Source organism: Athene cunicularia (genome assembly GCF_003259725.1).
Source record: "Athene cunicularia isolate RWA chromosome 1 unlocalized genomic scaffold, athCun1 chr1_part1, whole genome shotgun sequence".
In the NCBI taxonomy this organism is placed as follows: Eukaryota; Metazoa; Chordata; class Aves; order Strigiformes; family Strigidae; genus Athene; species Athene cunicularia.
The window spans coordinates 94,885,065-94,903,626 of record NW_020799091.1 but is presented as its reverse complement, the minus strand read 5'-3'; the positions used below and the strand labels follow the sequence as shown (position 1 = coordinate 94,903,626).

Genomic DNA, 18,562 nt, shown 5'->3' with positions numbered 1-18,562 from the left:
GGGTTTGCGCATATGATCTGTTTGTAATTAATAGATGATTTAAAAAATCCTACTAGGAAGACCACAAAAACAATCAGATTATTATTAGGAATTAGGAATAATTACCTGACAGGAATCAATTCCTCCACCTAGATATCCAGCACAGATCATTGTAGGCAAAATCATGCCATTATAGATATAGACAGAATTACACCTAGAACGTTCTATTAAGGGCACCGTAACATAATTCAGGTTATTTGATGTTTTACCTAAAATTGAAATATGGACAAAAACACACATACAAAGACAAAATTAGAACAAGCTTCATATTACGTTGCTATTACAAATCCCAGCAGCTAGCGCTGTTCAAGATGAAATAAACTTACTAGAAACATTAGGATGGACACTTAAGATGTATGGTCCATCACACAGAGACAACTGTGACATTAAAACTCCCTTCCAAGAGGTCAGTGAGTTACCCTGCTTTGCTGTCAGTGTACTGTAAAGCAAGAGGACATGACACCTACCTGTCTACTCCAGCCCCAAATCAACTGTGTTATTTACAGGGCTACTAAAAGCACATGAAGTCTGTAAGAGGTGAAGAAGACCTCCCCATGGTTTCATGGTCCAGCACATTCCCATATTCAGGGTCCAGCTTCCGTGACACTCCCCCCCCACCCAGTACCTTCTCATACTGAAAGACAACGTTCCTCCCTTTCCTTTTCACTTCTTACAAATTTACTTCCATCATGCTATTGTAGCTTGAGGTGGTGGAAAGGACTGAGGTGTATTATAGCTTGAGGTGGTGGAAAGCCCTCCAAAGAGGGCTGGCTTGGCATACAGCTACCCTCATTACAGAAGAGGTGGCCCTGCTAGCAAGAGCACAGACTTGTTTCCTGTGTGAATGTTTCTGGCCCCTGGTACTGATTTGAGGCTCCTTTGCAACCTGCTGAATGCAACACATCACAACTTGCTTTGAGATGGAATGCCATGTGTAAATATTAGGGGCTGTAAAATGGGTGAAAAAATAGTATATCAACAGATCTAGCTCAAACTGCCCAATTAGCCCATGCAGCAATTATTCATAGGTGGAAGAGGACTGGTTTATATAGAAGAACAAAATATTCCAGAGCCACTCTTTACCTCCTTGGTACTCTGCTCCCCACCCAGATATCCAGCACTGCTGATTAGGCTGGAACATCATTCCTGGATTAGGCAGACAAACAGGCCGTACAGTATCTACAAAACAAAGACAGTAACGCATGCCAGATATCCAGGCATAATTCAAAATAAATGCATATGCAGTATCTCAGCATGACCACCACTGAAGTACATACATACACACCACGCATTGTCTCTGTACTTCACCTTCCTTGCAGATAAGCAATACTGTGCAATGCAGGCAGCAGCAGAAAGTTTACCAGCTGTCCTTTCCCAGAGGGCTACCTAATCTTCACCTCAAAGCGAGGAACAAACATACTTAATGGTTCTAGCTCAGGCTAACTAGAACAATTAACACCAGCTTTTCCGATCAGTAGAGGACAAAGGAGAAGAAAAACTTAAGACAACTACCTCCCTGCATTCTCTTCAAAAAACCCTGCTGAAAATAATCACAATGCAAGCAGGATTCAATGCCTATATACAAGAAGTGTAAAACACAAACATCTGGTAAACAGACAACCTCCCTGCTCTCAGCAGCAGAAGAGCCCCTCCAGTTTACTTCAGGTAGCTTTAACTGAAGCACTGAAATGCAAGGGACCTATACACAAAAAGCATTTAAAGTTTAAATAATGGTTTGTCCTCTATTCTTTACTGCTTGCTTACAACCTACATCTACTTTTAAGAAAGAAACTTCTTGTCATGTTGGGTTTTGGGGTTTGTTTTTTTTTCCCCATTTGTTATGTGACATAACTTCGTTTAGGATTTTAGTCAGCTGCTCCACTACTATATTCTGAGCCAACACATATAGAAGTGGCAATACTTAAGCACCGTAAAGCATTCTGGGGTCAAAGTACATTATTGAGAGAAGCCCAAACTCCCTTACCATGTACTAGATTTAAATAGATCCTACTTAAAATCAGACAGTGTGCCCTTTGTCTCTAGCTCTACCCTGTCTGTCTGTCTCTAAGGTGTCTCTACCCACACTTTGTGTTTTTCCCATAAGAATCTACAACGATTACTTGAAATTTCAGAGGCTTTAAAATATGTGCTCACTGCCTTTGGATTTTTGCCTTAAGAAGAACAGAATACATACCAGTAAAACTCAGCGGTGTCTCTAACTTCATAAGGGCAACATCATTGTCTTTAGAATCTGTATCATAATCTGGATGGGAAATTATCTGTTGCACCCTGTATCCATTTCTTAAGAGCATCTCATTCTGATTCAGAATCCCAGCATAAACCCTCCAGCTATACGGGTCAGAAAATCGTCTACATTAAAAAAAAAAAAAAGTTTAGAAAGTTTGCTTCTCTAGTAACAAATCACAGATTATGATCTTCAAAAAATTGTCTTCAGAGATGTGTGACCAAGAACGCACATTTATGAAGAACAAGGTAAACAAACTGCAAAACAATTAACTTCAAGAAAGCTTGACTCTAATTTCATAAATATATCAAAAAAATCTTCAAAATGGGTTAAGTATCACTGTCTATCCCCTTAGTCACTCAGCACAGCAAATTATAGTCTGAGACTGCAACACTGAAGTCCATTGATTTCCATGGCTGAGGGATCAAGTAGTTATTTCTGAGGTCTCACATGTCAGCAGTATCACTCACGTGTAAAAGCACGCAAGGGCAGCAGAAGCCAGAATTACTAAAAACATGTATTAATGAAGGAGTTTCACTGTCTTCAAAATGCCAATGTTTTGTTTGGTTGGTTTTAGTTTTTGGTAGCTTTTTTTATAATGTTAAGCATGCTCACTAGATGTAATTTAAGTAGCTTCTTGTGCTCCAGCACAGTTTACAAATACTCAAAACTCCTCACAAATGTTAAAACTCCCTCCATGAGAACTGCCAAGTGCTTGCAAGTCATCCTCCCTCCAAAAGAAAAAAAATTAAAATTAAAAAAAAAAAAAATCAAGTCTGAAAACCAGTTTTGTGCCAGCTACAGCTTGGTTGCCGTTCCTATAGCTTTTGCATACTACAGAGCTCAAATTAGAAAAGAAAGGAGGGATAAGATAAAAACATAATAACATAATAACATCATAAAAACATAAAAACAAAAACTTGCATTCCTTTCTCCAGATTAAGGACAAAGTTATTTTTCCTTGGCTTAGCCTCTAAACTGTGATCCAGCCAACCAACTGTTAAAATGCTTTTGCTTAGTGGGTTTTCCCTCCAACAGAAGCAGCCACCTTTTAAACATATTCTGCCACTGTACACAAGGTACCACAACACCCTCAACTCTCCTTTATAGGTTAAAAATGTACAAAGCACCAGCTATTTTCCCTGTTGATGCTTATGTAAAGTGCTCCTTGGATAGGTATAAATCTACATTTAATATTGACTTGGGCTTTATCACCATGTGGCACAAAGATACAGAAAAATAAATGGCGCAGGAATCTTCAAATTGATCATATCTACAGTTGTGCGATATTTGAGGGTTTGGATTTTTTTTTTCTTTTTTTTCTTTTCTTTGTTTTTCTTTACAGTGTAATTCAAGATCTTCATGAAAATATTGTACTGTCTGGCATTAAGTTTGGTGCCTTGAGGTTACCTCTTAAATTGGGTGGGTATCTGTGCCCAACACCACCGCTCAATTTAATTTCCACCTTTAACAAGTAAAGTAAGATTGTCTTCCTATAGAAAGCAGACAGATGATCTGCAGTCAGCCTCCTCCAGGAAAATTTTTCATTTAATACTTGAAAACCATACTGCTACATAGACAAAAATATTGTACCTAGCATCTCTATTCAAGGCAAGAGGAAAAGGAGGAATGGTATTTAATTCCGTTTTAAAGCAGACAGTTTGGGAGACTTATGTAAATTTGTGCATTTCAGCCTGAAGCAAGAAGCATCACCATTCGAGAGATGAATGAGTGAGCTGGGTGCTCCAGCTGCTCCAGTATCCACGTAGGTGAGACTCACCCTTCCACGCAGTGTGCCGCCGTCACTATCCACTGGCGGGTGATGATGGAGCCCCCGCAGACATGGATGCCCTGCATGTGGAGGCTGACCTGCCATGGCCACTGCCCTGGCATTGCCCCACTGCCACCCACAATTCGGTTCATAATGTTCATGCTTTTGATGGACAGGCCGCACTCTAAGGAATCAGTTACACATACAGAGGCATGAGTTAACGAGTGAGCTGGTCTGATAGATGGCTTCTGCCGCTCAGGCTTTGCTAGGAGAAGGGAGCAGACCATGTCTGACCTCTGCTCTGCTGGCATTTGATACACTGCTGCAGCTCAGGTCCCTGCCCTGGACGCCAAGATCCCACGTCTCCCATAGCCTAGAACCCCTTCACATTGCGAATGTCAAGATGAGTATTTGGTAGCTGCTGCCCCCAATTCACCACAAACCATAAACCAGTGGGTCATTACACCTTTGAGTGTGGTATTCAAGCATCTCTGGTGAGCCATACAGACACACAACTTCGTGTTGAGCAACAAAACAGACAACAGCCAGGAGTCACCTCACGACAGCCATCACCACTGCCCACTCGAAGGCTGCATGTTAGAGAGCAGATGTGCCACAGATGTCCCACCACGGCTGCCGGGTGAGGGCTACAGAGCTTCACTGCAGGCAAGTCATTTAAACAAACCAGTGGCAGCAAAGACAAAAGCAACCGGGGATCCAACACCCTCCTTGTCTCTTCTCCCACCCTGCTCCTTAAACTGCACTGTCTGAAACTTCAGAACCAGAGTTAAACCATCTGCCCATCAAAAGATGGCAATTATTTATGCAGACTCAAAAGGATTTCCCAGCCAGAACATTTCAAAGCATGAACAAGAAGTTTAAGAAACAAGTCACTTACCTATGCAGCGCAGAGAAACCACATTTCCCGATGCACAGGAATCACTGCAATAGAAATAAAAAAAAAAAACCAACAGGATTTTAGGCATACAGTGAAGCAAATGGTGGGTAAAGTTCACCCTCCAGCTGCTTTCTACCCTTTCCAGCTATGCCCCCACCTTCACCCTCATCTTCCTGCTGAGGGTTCCCTCCATTCTTCACTCTCTTCAGCTACCCTACCAGCAACCAGCCTCCACCATTTCTTGCATTCACCATAACTGTCATGTGGAAGACTGCACTCGCCAGTAGAAAACATTTGTAAGCCTAGTGAGGAACAAGATGAAGAGCAGCATGAGAAAAAGTCCAGCTGATTCACGTAGTTGTAGAACCACCTAAACAAGGGAGTCACAGGAACTTTGCAGGCCCAGCAGTCTACAGGTTTAGAAACTAGACACTTCAGTTTTTTAGTGAAAATAAAAATGCTACTTTCCACAGTGAAAGATCCATTTTGCGTACTGTGTTTTCATGTGACTGAAAAGCTGTACCAGCTGCTGAATGTGTTACAGCTGGCAGCTATTGTCACCATACAGAAACTCCTGTTGATGGTCAAAGAGCCTTAGAAAAGTATCTTTGACATGGCAACCTTCTAGACAGCATGGAGGGAACATGATGGAACATCTTCTCTTTAATAAAAAAAAAAAAAGAGGGGAAGAAGGAAGGAAAAATGACAGCTGTGTTTTTAAATAGAAGGGTGAGCAGTTGCTGCAATCAGATTAAAAACAGTCTCTTTCCCTCTAACAATCACCATCAAAAGATGTACTTGCATTGTGCTACAGGCAGAAGCTACACCTCTTACAACAGCTAAGACGACTCCTGATAAAAGGAAAGAAGTTTGTGTTAAACAAAGATACCTGCTATATAGCTTTTTGTACAAGTCTATATTCCCAGCACTTCTGTTCAGCTTCATGTAACTTTTAAAGCTGACTTCAGTTGCGACTCCTCGACTATAGTAATATGTATCTCTGCAAAACAGAAAGTCCATTATAGAACTCAGTAGTTTTAGTTTTCAAACTAAATAAACTGTGCCAATCTAGAGCTTCTGACATGAACAAGACTAAAATTATGATTTTTTTTTTTAAATAAACACAGAACATGGAGGTGTAGAACAATGCCCGAAACTCAGATTCTGTAAGCATTTGTCAAGTTCCATTTCCCATCAGTTACTAGATTAAAATAATATTTTCATCTAATATGTAAGCATGGTAGGAATCTTCAGCCTCAAGAAGCAGGGCAAGATGGAGAGATGCCCTTGCTGGTACATTTTCACAGCATAGCAAAGTTCAGGTTCGGTAAGTGGTGACAGACATGTTTCTGCAGGAAAACAAGAGGGTCAGCAAGTGCTGCTGTTCTGCCAGGCTTTCTACCTAAGGACCAGCTCTGTGTAGTTGTTGCTGGGTTCTTACTGGAGTTGGTACGACTGGGGTTAGAGACCTGAATTCAGAGCACCACGACACAGCGTGGGCACACACGAGTTCTGCCTGCAGGCAATAAATTCACTCCATTACTCCATGCACAACAGAAGACAGCATTTTCCAACTGTGTCAAAGAGAGGCAACATCAAGTATTCCAACCGCAGAAGAATTCAGGCTATGGCATTACATGGAGAGAACATGGGCAGCCCTCAGGGCCACAAATGTTTATGGTGATCTTCCACACGAGCTGGTGTTCCTCAGAAGATCAAGGCTTCCCACGTAATACTGGTGATGACAGGTTAAGTCAGACTGGATGTTACTGAGCAATTATAATGATCTGAAGTGAGCTCTGGAAGATGGTTGTAAGTGAATGTATTGGATACTTACTAAGTAACTACCGCATGCGTGCCAGACAACTGCTACTTGTTGGAGCAATGTCTCATTCTGATTCTGTAACAGCTACTATCATTAAAATCAGACCCACCTGGGTGCACAAGAACTAGACTGCCAACTGCTTTTTATTTCAGATACACGTTCTTTAAAATGACAAGAGGGAAATTTTAACCTTTCTACGTACATGCAAAGGCCAACAAAGGTTAGACTTACACACTGTAGCCCATGTCTTTACATGCTATCTTCCCATAATCGTCATTCCAGTCATCTTGACAAACAGGATACCAGGATTTGCTGACAGGTGAATAAACTTCCAGGATGAAGTCTGGTCCAAAAAGTCTAACTGCCAGGAAAGGAAGAAGAAAAACCAAAACAAAAACAGAACACCACACGCTACATTACTGTTCTTTCTCTACTTGAAAGTATTGTTACCCATAATATTTGCTTGTATATATGAACTGGTGGTAATATAATGCTGCCTTCTACTCAAATTCTGAGTAAATATCAAGTAGACAGAAATATCACAATGACTTAATTCTTTTGTAAGGCAATTTAAAAGAACTACCAGTTTAAAAATGCAAGTGTACAAGATAGCGTTCATCTTCTCATTTCAGCTTTTATGCTTAAAATTCTCTTTCATGTTCTACCACCAAGAAAGACTGCAATAGGCAATCTTTTCCTTTTATCTACGCAACCACGTATTTCTTAATATATCATACATTGTGTATAAATAAAATACAACATATTGTAATATATTTTATATTATATCTTAATACACTAAATTTCTTCAGAGAAGCACTTGTAGAGCAAGAATGTAACCAGGACCAATTAGCTCTGACATTCCATGCCCCAATATGTATTTATTTGCACAAGAATATAAAATTGTTCAAGCAAAAGAACAGACTGAACAAGCTTCTCCAAAACCCCGTTACTGAATGAAATAGAGAGGAACAGCTTTAGAGCATATGCCAGTAAATGCTAACCCTGCATGAGGCATGTGCAGAATAAAAGTTCCCAGAGAAAGCATAATAGCACAGCTGGAGTTTTCCAGAGTGGCACTGGCACAACACTGGTGTTAGAAGCAAGATGCCACACCTTTGGAAGGGACAAATTCATGATGTTTCCACCTTCCACTCTCAGCTCTGCACTAAAGCTTCCCTTGGCACCTTTTCAGTTGGAAACACTGATCAGACCAGGCTTTTTTACACAAAGGAGTTATGAAGTAGTTAAATCATTGGTGGGAAAATAAGGAATACAAAATATGTGGAAAAAGAAAAGCCTGACTGAAGACCACCAGATTTCTGTTATCATCTGAAGTTCAACTAAGAAATCAATGATGATTGTTCATTCCAGAGACAACGTTACATTCACTTTTGCACAAACTCCACTCAAATAAAAGGCGGTATTTCACAACCTGATTCAAACTCAGCCAGCTCAAACTCATGAGTCCATCATTTTGTTTCAGCTTTTCAATCAGACTGGAAACAAACTGAATATCTAGATAGAGGCTTCAAAGCACTCAAACATCCTAAACCATTTTAGAGATATAACTTTAGGCTAAAATGGTCCTATTGTAACTCAGGCAAGCTTTGAACAAGGCAATTCACTCAAAAACTCTTGCAGTTGGCTGATGCTCCCTGCCCTTGACTGCTGACACTCACCACACCGGGTTTCATCCTCCCCGCTGGGGCAGTGGCTTACTCCATCACACCACTGTGAGGGTGGTATGCACACTCCTGAAGATCCACATTCTATCAAGGAGCCGAGACAACGATTCTCAACTGTGGGGAGAGAGCAACATATATCAGCTTCAGGCAACTACTGCCAATTCTCATCTTAAGGAGTATTCCAGCTTTGATAGCATAAAACCTCAGAAAGAGCTCTTAAACTCAGAGATGGGAGGAGACCTAGCCTGACACAACAGATGTATTGCTCTGTGCTTTACATGGCTTGTCAGATTAAGTCACTGATGCAACTGATTGGATTTTGTCCACTGTCTCCCCTGAATAAGCAAGAACCATTAAGTTGTCTAAAAGGAGTTAGCTTTACACTGACAAAGCATAACACTTATAAACAGAAAAGAAGGAAGCTTTTGCTGCCATTTAAAACAAGATTACATTCACCCTGTATAAATCAAAGTGAGTAAAAAAACCCCTAAGAACACACAGTGTCATCCTAATAGTTTTAAATTAATGCCTTCTCCCTTTCTTTTCCTGCACAGAACAGATAGGAGAGGGTCCTAAAAACATAGCAAGTTGTTTTTTAGTTTCCTTTGAAAAATGGCTTTCATTGAAAGGGAAATTAAGATAGCACAAGACAAACTTCACCTAAACCAAACAGAATTGCTCTACTCCAGCTTCAGAGTTCAGTCAGCCCAGTTGGGGATGACTTCCAAGACAAATGTATTATTTGTGGTATGGCTTACAGTGGTGAGACAGGCTAGGCTCACACAACATTAACACAATTTCAAAGCAAAAGCCTCACAGAAACAATTAAATAGACATAAAGTACTTCTGCTCCAAGAGGGATTCCATTTTACGAAAATAAAATATATCTTGACTGTTTACACTCTTGCAATTAAGGTATACAAATTTACTTCAATCTCCTTCCTTCACTTGAAATTAAGTGAAGTTCAATTTGGAACAGAGCTCCATTTCAGAAAGGATGCACAGCAGTGACTTCCTTAATGAAATGCACCACAGCATGTGTTGGCCACGCACAGTTATGTGCCAGTGCAAAAACCCTTGCAAGTGTTCAAACTACTCATTAGTAATAGCTATGGTGCTGTACAGTTGTACTGAACCAGCTTTGGCCAGATAGATTAGAGCTTTCCAGAGGAGACACCTGAATAAGCCACTCCAGAAGAGTAAAAAAAGATGACATCACAATGTCAAAAACATATTTACTTGATGAAGGGAAAGTGACAGGATCATTATTCATGAAAATGAAAGAAAAAAAACACAAACCCACAAACAAAACTGAGCCATTAGGAAGCAGTATTAGTTCATCTCTCAGGAGATAGGTAACAAAGACTTTCCTGTCCTTAATTCAGCATAAAATGGAAGAATGTATATTTCTAACTTTAAAAGATTAATACATCTTTTCTTTCAGAAACAAACAAAAAGTCTTACCAAAATACCAGATGAAGAAAGCAGCAATTGCACAACAAATTACTAGTAAAATGGACAATATAATGACTATGGTTTTCTTTATATCTGAAATGAAAGCAAGGAGAAAAAGAGAAATAAGCTTCACAAATAAGGGCATTTCCAGCCACAGGCACTATTTATTTCCTTGACATTAAAAGCAGACATCTTTTGCCAGATAGACCTTTTTCCATTCCATCACCCTTCCTCCAAATCACCCAGGTTCCTGTCCAGTTACCGTGGCATCCCAGCCAGCTATTACTTCTTAATCCATGGGGAGGTGACTCCTTCAATACAGAAGATGGAAGGGAAGATCCTTTTTATCTGTTATCTTCCTTTAGAAGACCTTAGGTATAAAAGTAGAAGAAATCCTAACAAAACTTACTTGATGCACATGTTCTCTCAGATGAATGTGCTACTGGCCTACTCGACTGATAGGTAGCAACTCTTGGGACATAGCTTGGCACTGGTGGAGCATTTGTCGAGAAGTACTGTGGATATGGGTAAGCACCTGGCTGCCTGGCAGAATAGATGTTTTCTGGCTGAAAGCCATGATTTTCATAGTATGGCGGTGGACCCTAAACAATAATGTTGAGGAAAAGGAAACAGAGAAAGTAAAAAACAAGAGGCAAGACTGCAATTCGGACAAAATAAGTTTCAGATACCATTTACATTCAGAACCCTATTAAGTAATTCTGACAATGCAGAAATACACCATGCACGTATAAACATACCAGTGACTCCAACTTTCAGAGAAGGAGATTTACAGTACATGCCTAATAGCTCACACTTTGAATAATAAAAATAACAGAGAGTGAGGCTGGAAGGCATATGAAGAGATCAGTTTCCTGATCCAAAGTAACTAAACCTAAGAAGGATTCTTGAGCCCAGCCCTCCAGCTGGCCGCACAAACCGTTGCACTGGAACATCTGACAGGGTCGAAATAAGCAGCGAGGACAGTTTTAGGCAGTACCACCATTGAAAGAAACACTGACAAGTGACAGCCTTTGTGTGTGCAGTTGTCCAGGTCTGGATAAATGCCTACTGCCCATTTTGTCCTATGATACCAACTATACCTAAGTAATTTCTGAAATGCACTGGCCTACAACAGGTTGTGGAGCATTTATCCTAGAAGAGCTTTAAGAACTAGTTAGAAGCTATTCCAATCTATCTCCCCAAAATAAGCTTTAAAAGCATAAATCTCTCCCAGGAGTATCTGAGCACTTGAAATGCTAGTTAATTCAAGACTCTTACACCTGACTCACAGTGTATCTTTCCTTTTTTGCAGAAAAGAAAACACAAAAAATACTCCACATTTTAAAAGACTTGTTAACCAGGACATCACTCAATAGTCTGTTACTTGTCGAGAAATAAAACCTCATTTAAAAAAAGAAAAAAAAAGGAGTATTCTGAATATTTTGTTTACTTACTACAGTAGAGGTCATCTTTCCTGTCAGCAGAGGCAAAACAATTCAAGCGTTTGGAAGGAAAGCATGAACCTGTATTAAAAAAAAAACCAAAACAAAAACAAACACAAACAACAAACCAACAAATCACCAAACAGAAAACAATCACAACCAGAACTTGTGTCCACCTTTCTTGTCACTTTTTCCTTTGGAAAAATGCCAAAGTGGGGGAGGTGGGGGGCAGAAATACGGAAGTATTTCAAGAGAGGGTACAAATTAAGGTGCAGCATGAAATCAGATCTCAATAGCCTCTCAATACAACTCTGAGGATTATACAGTGGCAACTATTCACTAACACGAGCACCACACAAACCAAGAAGATTAAGTTAGTGCTCACTCTCGCTAACAGAATGAGAGTTAAAGAATATCCTGGCAACAACCCACATGGTGTCAGTACCAAGTTCAGGTCCTCCTGCCTCTCTCAACACTTACTCATGTATCGCTCCTTAGTTTATGACACAGAAACCAGAACATGAACAAAGCATCAGGAAATACAAATTCAACTAACTCATTTGATAACGCCACAGCCAGCAGCCCCACAAGCTACATCTTTTTCACTCTTCTGTGTAGCAAACAGCTATTTTCTTTGTTGCGTGTTGTAGCCACCCCACCAAAAACAGGCAGAGAAGCACAACAGGGAAACAATACGCCACATTAATATGGAAGGTTTTTAAATAGTGTAAAAGAGGAGCTACATCCAATGTTTGAAGAATATAACAGTTTATTTTAAAGTTAAACATTAACACTAAGTAAAACCACAGATTAACAAAGACACAAGAAACACAAAATGTGTGTTACCACAGTTCTAACATAGGCAGTGATACACCTCCACAAGCAATCATTTTAATAAATAATTTAACCTATTGAATCCTCTCATAATGTTACTCTACATGAAAAGAAGCCTAGGAAGTGCCTCAGTCACGCACTGAGAAATACCTTTCTCCAGCTTGCAGGGCAGGACCCTGCACACAGGCACACTGCCATGACCCCCGTTGAAAGCCAGGACAGCAAAGAGCAGTTGCATTAAGACACAGCATAATTCAGCCCGATGTATAAGGTTATGTTTTAGAACCTGTACCAATGTGTCATCTCACCCAAAACTGAACTGCAAATGTCTCTGAAGAAGATTTCAACAGCAGCTTGGCACCTCAAGCATGCCAATATTTCATGACAGTTTAGGAAAGCTGGTTCCGGTATTTGCTTATTAGCACTAGAAAAAAAGGTAACTAATAATGCACTGTTGAACACTTATTGGCATGGCAGACAAGTGAAAAACAAGTCTTACTCCTACTTACACTAAGTCCATCAGATTGGTGACTAAGGCTTCAGGACTTCTGCTTTATGTCGCATCCATTCTTAGCCAGCTCTTCACAGCAGAGTCAGGAGGTGTAGCTCTGCCCAGCCTTAGAGGACAAGTAACAAGTTGCAGGAAGGTATTTTTGTTCCTTGTTCTCTGATTAGGAGGGGGGAATAAATAGGATTAGGAAGTTTAGTGATAGCAGACAGAAAAATACTAGGCAGTGAGTCTGAGGTAAGCCAACAGAAAAGACCAAAGAAAAACCCAAATATTTTTTACATTACTGTTTGAAAGGCTTTGCAAATTGACAGATGACAGTCTTCCTTATTCTTTTTGGGTTTTTTGGTTGGTGTTTTTTTTGTGGGTTTTTTAATGAACTGAGGAAAAAAAATCTCTGTTGCTTAAACAGGCTTTCAATCATCACTCCCAATTTCGTTCCCAAATCCAGCTTCTGATTAATAACAGTCTTGTTAACATACCGCAAAACACAGGGATGTGATAGGTACATACATACAGATTTCCACAGTATTACACATACGCATTTGCTAGCATATTAAAAACAGATTAAACCAAAACCACTGGGCTCCCATTAATTTGCTAACGTTTAGGGCAAAAATAAGTATGTAGCATCCAATAATGGTATTATCTAGTTTTCTTAAACATGCATCACTGACACACTTCAAAATGTTTTACAAATACATCAAGGGTACGGCAACAACAGATAAGGAAGTTGAGTCATGGAGAAACAAACTGACCTGTCAAACACTCTCCATCCCAATAACTATAGAGCTAGAAGAGACTGGTCCATCTTATCTCAGTCCAATACTGTGGCCTCTAACTTACCTCACACATCAGACAAATTTAACTAGATCCCTCCTGAAAGTATCATAAACTCACTCTGGTGCAGAAGAGTTTAGTGGGAACACACAACTACCCTTCCCTCCCACTGCCAGTCATTCCTCCTGATGTCTGCGAAGCTGTAACAGCACTTTAATGGGTACATCTGAAGAAACAAACCTCAGGAGTCCTTTAAAGTGAGCTGGTGGAGTTAAAGTATACAGAGATCCCCAGGCAAGGAAACACAGAGAGCTTACCCCCACAGCAGGCTTGAAGGTATAAGAGACAGGGTCCAGAGAGCCTTGCAGGTCAGCTTGCTAACACCTTCTAGCTTTGGACAAAGTATACCCAAATAATAAAGGGGATCCATCACTCATATGCAGTCAAGCCCTTTAATTTCAAATCTTAAAGTTCAGTCCAGCATGGATGGAGCAGAACTAGCATTTGTACCTCCAGCAACACAGAAGGTCCAAAACTGAGTGTGCTTTTGTTTCATAACTCTAGAAACAGTAGAGTTATTTCTTTGTTTTTAATGACAGGCAATAATATGAGTATAAAATGCACAGCCACCACTGAAGTAGTATATTGATGAATACAGTGAAATGTACTGCCTCACAGCTCGCAGCTATTATGTGAGATATCTTAGCTTCTTCTCACATATGCCTTAGGCAGTTGTGTTATAATTAAAGTTCTGTCATGGGTCATTAAGATTTTTAAAAAGACTTTTTTTTCAAAAAGTTGTCAGAATGAAAAAACAAAAACAACTAAAAAATTTGAAAATATTAAGATTAATTCAAACCAAATTTAATCCAACAGTGGGTTTTTTAGTTTTTCTATGGATTTTTGCAAATCAATTCTTTATGTTTAAGCAAAAGTTGCAGTGAAGTTGGTCTGTACTTCATTTCACAACATACTATTTAATTGAATATAGACTTCCAAGACTATTAGTCGTCCAGAGGCTTGTCCTCCTCCTCTCAGTGATAGCCACTCTGTCCCCTGGACAGGAAAAGCAGCAAGCACAGAAGCATACTGCTTGGCTGTAAGTGGTCCTCACCACCACAGCCTCCTAAGTCCCTCACCTTGCCACTGCGGGCAAGTAGGTACTTGCCTCCACTTTTGCATCCTTATAGCGTGTCAGGTCATAACTCCCTTATACTACACATGTCCTTTGCTAGCCAGAAGCCAACATCCCAAAAAGACAACTGAAAGAACGAAAGGCAAATAAACCCTAAAGATTTAATCACAATTTTGGCAATGAATCCAACTTGCTGACTTTTACCCTAGTTCTCCATGCAAGAAATAATAATGGTACTTCCTTAGTACACACCATTCTGTAATTGTTAATTAAGACCAGTACCATACTTTGAAGGTGTAGATTTCCAGAAGTACTGCAGGCTATATTAGTTTCCACAAGCTTTTATATACAGATCACTATATGTTGTTTCCATGCCTAGACACTTAAGTCAATAGCATGGAATAAATACCATCAGATACTCTAATGTAACACTGCAAATTCAACTTAAGTCAGTGTAGCCAGAGTTACACTGGTAACACTGTATTTCCTGCACTGGCATATTAGTTCAATACATGTTTTCTGCTATTTCCTAAATAGAAACATCATTAGCTGTTTGTTAAGCTCTATGATAGGCATCAACAAGTGAAAAAACAAGCACAAAAACCCAAACTAGTTCTTCAGTTAGACCTATGTAAAAGCAACCACACGCAAACAAGGTGTAAGAAGACCAAACAGTTAACAGTCAAATGCATGAAGTTCGTCTTCCAAAAGACGCGTAAAAGAATCCAAACCTGAACACTAACAGTGTCACATCCAAAAGCAGTTCCCTTTATACAGGAAAGAAAAACAGCATATGCAAATGAACAAACTGGCAAAACTTATTAAGATAGCAAAGGAATGATTCCAGTGCAAAGCTCAACCTTAAAAAAATGGCAAGCCAACAAATTATGGCTTTTGTTGATGATACTAGAAAGGAATTATTTTTTTTTTTTATTCCCCACCATTTTATAACTACCTAGAAGTTTCAGTAGCATAACCTTAATCACAATATAATCATGATACAAAAGTGGGTGGGGAAGGGAGGAGAGGAAACAAAACAAAACAAAAAGATACGAAGGAAAGAGGTCATTCCAGATTCATTTACATGATCTTTTCACACACTGGGAAATTCCTGCCTCTGCTACCTGGACAAGAGAAAAGAAACATGGTCAAGATTTCAGTTCAACGAGCAGAACTAAAAATATCATGACTTGCAAATGAATTATAGAAAGGTTAAACAAAAAAATCCAGTCATGTATGAAAAATGAAGTAACTAAATAAGAATTTTCTTCTAATTTCACCACCAAGATTTTCTTGATATTTCTTCAGGAAGTAGTACTGAATAGTTTTATTGCAATGATTAAAAAAAGTTAAGGTCATTTACTCCATAGGGTAATTTATCCTCTGGAAGGGGTCAAAGACAAATCAACAAGCAACTGAACACCTCAAAGTCATCGAAATCAGATTTTTCCAGTGTCCTGGCCTTTCAGCTAACCTTCTCAACAGAGGTAAGGTCTAGTCAGCATGCCTATGCAGTAACATGACACAACTTGCAAAGAACCATACAAGACTATGTAAATATTTATACAAAAGGTTACCACAAATAGAGCCTCAGCATTCTTAGATTTCCTATGAAACAGCTTTGAAGCTATTCTACATTAGCTCCTAAAATCAACCTGATCAACAAGGTGTCAAAAACCAGTTCCTCTTTATTTGAGCTGCTGGCAGTGCTTATAAAGTCCACAACAGGATTCCCAAGGCCAGAAAACCAAGATTAATACTACCTCTGCACGCAAAAACAGGCATTAAAAATCTCTGAGTGTAGCAGTCTCATTTTAACAGTTATATGGTGCTATATTCATACTAGGAGTAATCGTTTGTCTTCTCTGAAAACAGATATTACCATGAAACTCAACCTATCTCAAGTACATCACATGTCTTTGTTAGGAACAGTGGGGTGGGAAAGGTTGAAAGCTGTTGCCTAGCTGAGTGGACCATGAATGGCAAAAGACCCTACAAAAGAAGTCATTTCTGAAACAGAAAGGACAAAGAGACCGAAAGAACCAGATTTTCTGGCACAGTAGGAGATGGCCCTGCATTGCCCACGGCACCTGCCACCTCACACACAGATCTCCACGTTGCCAGTCGATGAGCAACAGCTAGCTTGGAATTTGGATTCCTTCTTCCCCTACACTACATCCCCACTTCTGCCTCTGCCCTTCTCCTTTCACGGCAGAAGCAGAAAACCTCATCTTCTGGCAGTAAAATTCAAGTCTCTGTCTATGGCAAGGAAAAAAGCTCTCAAGAACACCCGTTTACCATATTTGAGTTGCAAATGAATATTGTATGAATAGAGTACTAGTGGGCACCCACTCCGCTGAAAAATAAAATTAGCTATCTTAACAAATCCGACCTATTTAGGTCCAGGCCAGCTGTTTTCAACCTGTGAACTACAGATCCTGAGGAGCTGCAAACCACTTCCAAAGGGTCTATGGAAGATAAAAAAGAAAAGTAAGCCTGCTGGCAGGAGGTCTGAATTCACTCCACGGGGAGGCTCGTATTGCCAGAGACCGGTTTAGGGAATCCACTCATGAAAGACACAGCAGAAGTACTGATGTAGTAGCAAGGACACAGCTGAGCTACAGTCATGTGACTGGAACTACTCTGTGTGGATCGATCCTTGACTAACACAGGAGGGAGAGCCCGTATCTCCAGGAGCAGCAACTCTAAGAGAAATATTTTGACCAGAAACCTAGAATACCGTTTCACTTTGTTTATCCATCAACATCCAGGAACATAGACTCAACTTATTTCCATTTTCAGGCCAGACTACCTTGACAGATCTGCTCTAGGCTAGGTTTCCTATGTACCATTATAATTTTGAAGAGTTTAAGAATGAAAGGAAAAAGGAAAAAAAGACACATGTCAAGTCCTACTTTGACATCAAATTTTATCTTAATCCACTTCTCCTTTGGCTTTACATTTACGTTGATACCCATGGGTAACAGCCACAGCTGCAATCATTTCCCAGTTGCATTAATCTATGCCACACACAACGTCCATCTCTTCCCCCATCGAACAGTGCCTTAGTTGATGCAAGTCATCCTTCAGAGGTGAGGCTGCTTTGTTTAGCTCTTTAAGTACTAAAGGCATTAGTGTCACTTTACTCGGGGCAAACAGGGATACTTAGGACAAAGGCACAATGGGGGAATGGTCTTTCACTGACACCCACCTACCCACTCAGAAATCTGAGGTGAAATTCAAGGTCCAGGTGAGCTACGATCATCAGTAATGCCACCTGAGGGGAGATACAGAGCGGGGTTGATCAGAGCATTCAAAGCGTTGGCCCAGAAGTTTCAGTGATATGGCTCCTGTGGGGAAGCACTCGAGCAACGAAGTTACTCTTCCAAAACTACTTGACAAGTTGACAACTGCAACCCGAAATTCGCGCTTTTTCATTAAACGAAAGCAGCGCTGATATTATTACACAACGAGGTGGCCCCAGAACCAGATGCTATTCTGGTTTATTTTCCGTCCGAGCGACTACTCGCTCCGTGACCTTGAAAAAGCCGCCGGATACCTCAGCGTCTCGCCTCCCTTCATCACATCGGCAAGAGACGGACAAACCTCCACCTCGAGAAGTACGCGGATGGGAAGGACAGCGCTGGCGTGCGTAGAGCACTCCGCGCCTTTTCTCCTGCACCTCCTCGGATCGCCTCACTCGCTTCACAACCCCCATTCACCTCTCCTGGGGCAGTTGATCTCCCGCCTTGCCTTACCCACAGCTCCGCGGGGAAGAGCTCAACTTCTCCATGCTGCATCTATCAGCAGAGAAACCGGCTGCGGGAAGGGAGAGACCGGCTAAAGCAGAGGGAAACACGGCTGGAAGGGGCGAGCTTACGCGCCCCCTCCATTTTATCGGCCACCGGCACTGCCCCCAGCCCCGGGGAGCGCCCGCGGGGCCCC

At 40.6% G+C, this 18,562-nt stretch overlaps 1 protein-coding gene across 1 annotated transcript in view; it reads right to left on the bottom strand.

Annotated features, from left to right (window-relative positions):
- TMPRSS2 (transmembrane serine protease 2) overlaps positions 1-12,858 on the bottom strand; it is a 13,903-nt gene extending 1,045 nt beyond the window's left edge. Inside the window, exons 1-12 of the mRNA XM_026846488.1 lie at positions 12,704-12,858; positions 11,373-11,441; positions 10,328-10,520; positions 9,928-10,011; positions 8,458-8,577; positions 7,010-7,139; positions 5,843-5,953; positions 4,954-4,997; positions 4,065-4,239; positions 2,234-2,409; positions 1,123-1,218; positions 106-248 (exon numbers count right to left, since the gene is read on the bottom strand). Coding sequence (XP_026702289.1) covers positions 106-248; positions 1,123-1,218; positions 2,234-2,409; positions 4,065-4,239; positions 4,954-4,997; positions 5,843-5,953; positions 7,010-7,139; positions 8,458-8,577; positions 9,928-10,011; positions 10,328-10,520; positions 11,373-11,387 — 1,287 coding nt within the window. The 5' untranslated portion in view covers positions 11,388-11,441; positions 12,704-12,858. The remainder of the gene's footprint in view (positions 1-105; positions 249-1,122; positions 1,219-2,233; positions 2,410-4,064; positions 4,240-4,953; positions 4,998-5,842; positions 5,954-7,009; positions 7,140-8,457; positions 8,578-9,927; positions 10,012-10,327; positions 10,521-11,372; positions 11,442-12,703) is intronic.
- Between the last annotated feature and the right edge of the window lie 5,704 nt (positions 12,859-18,562).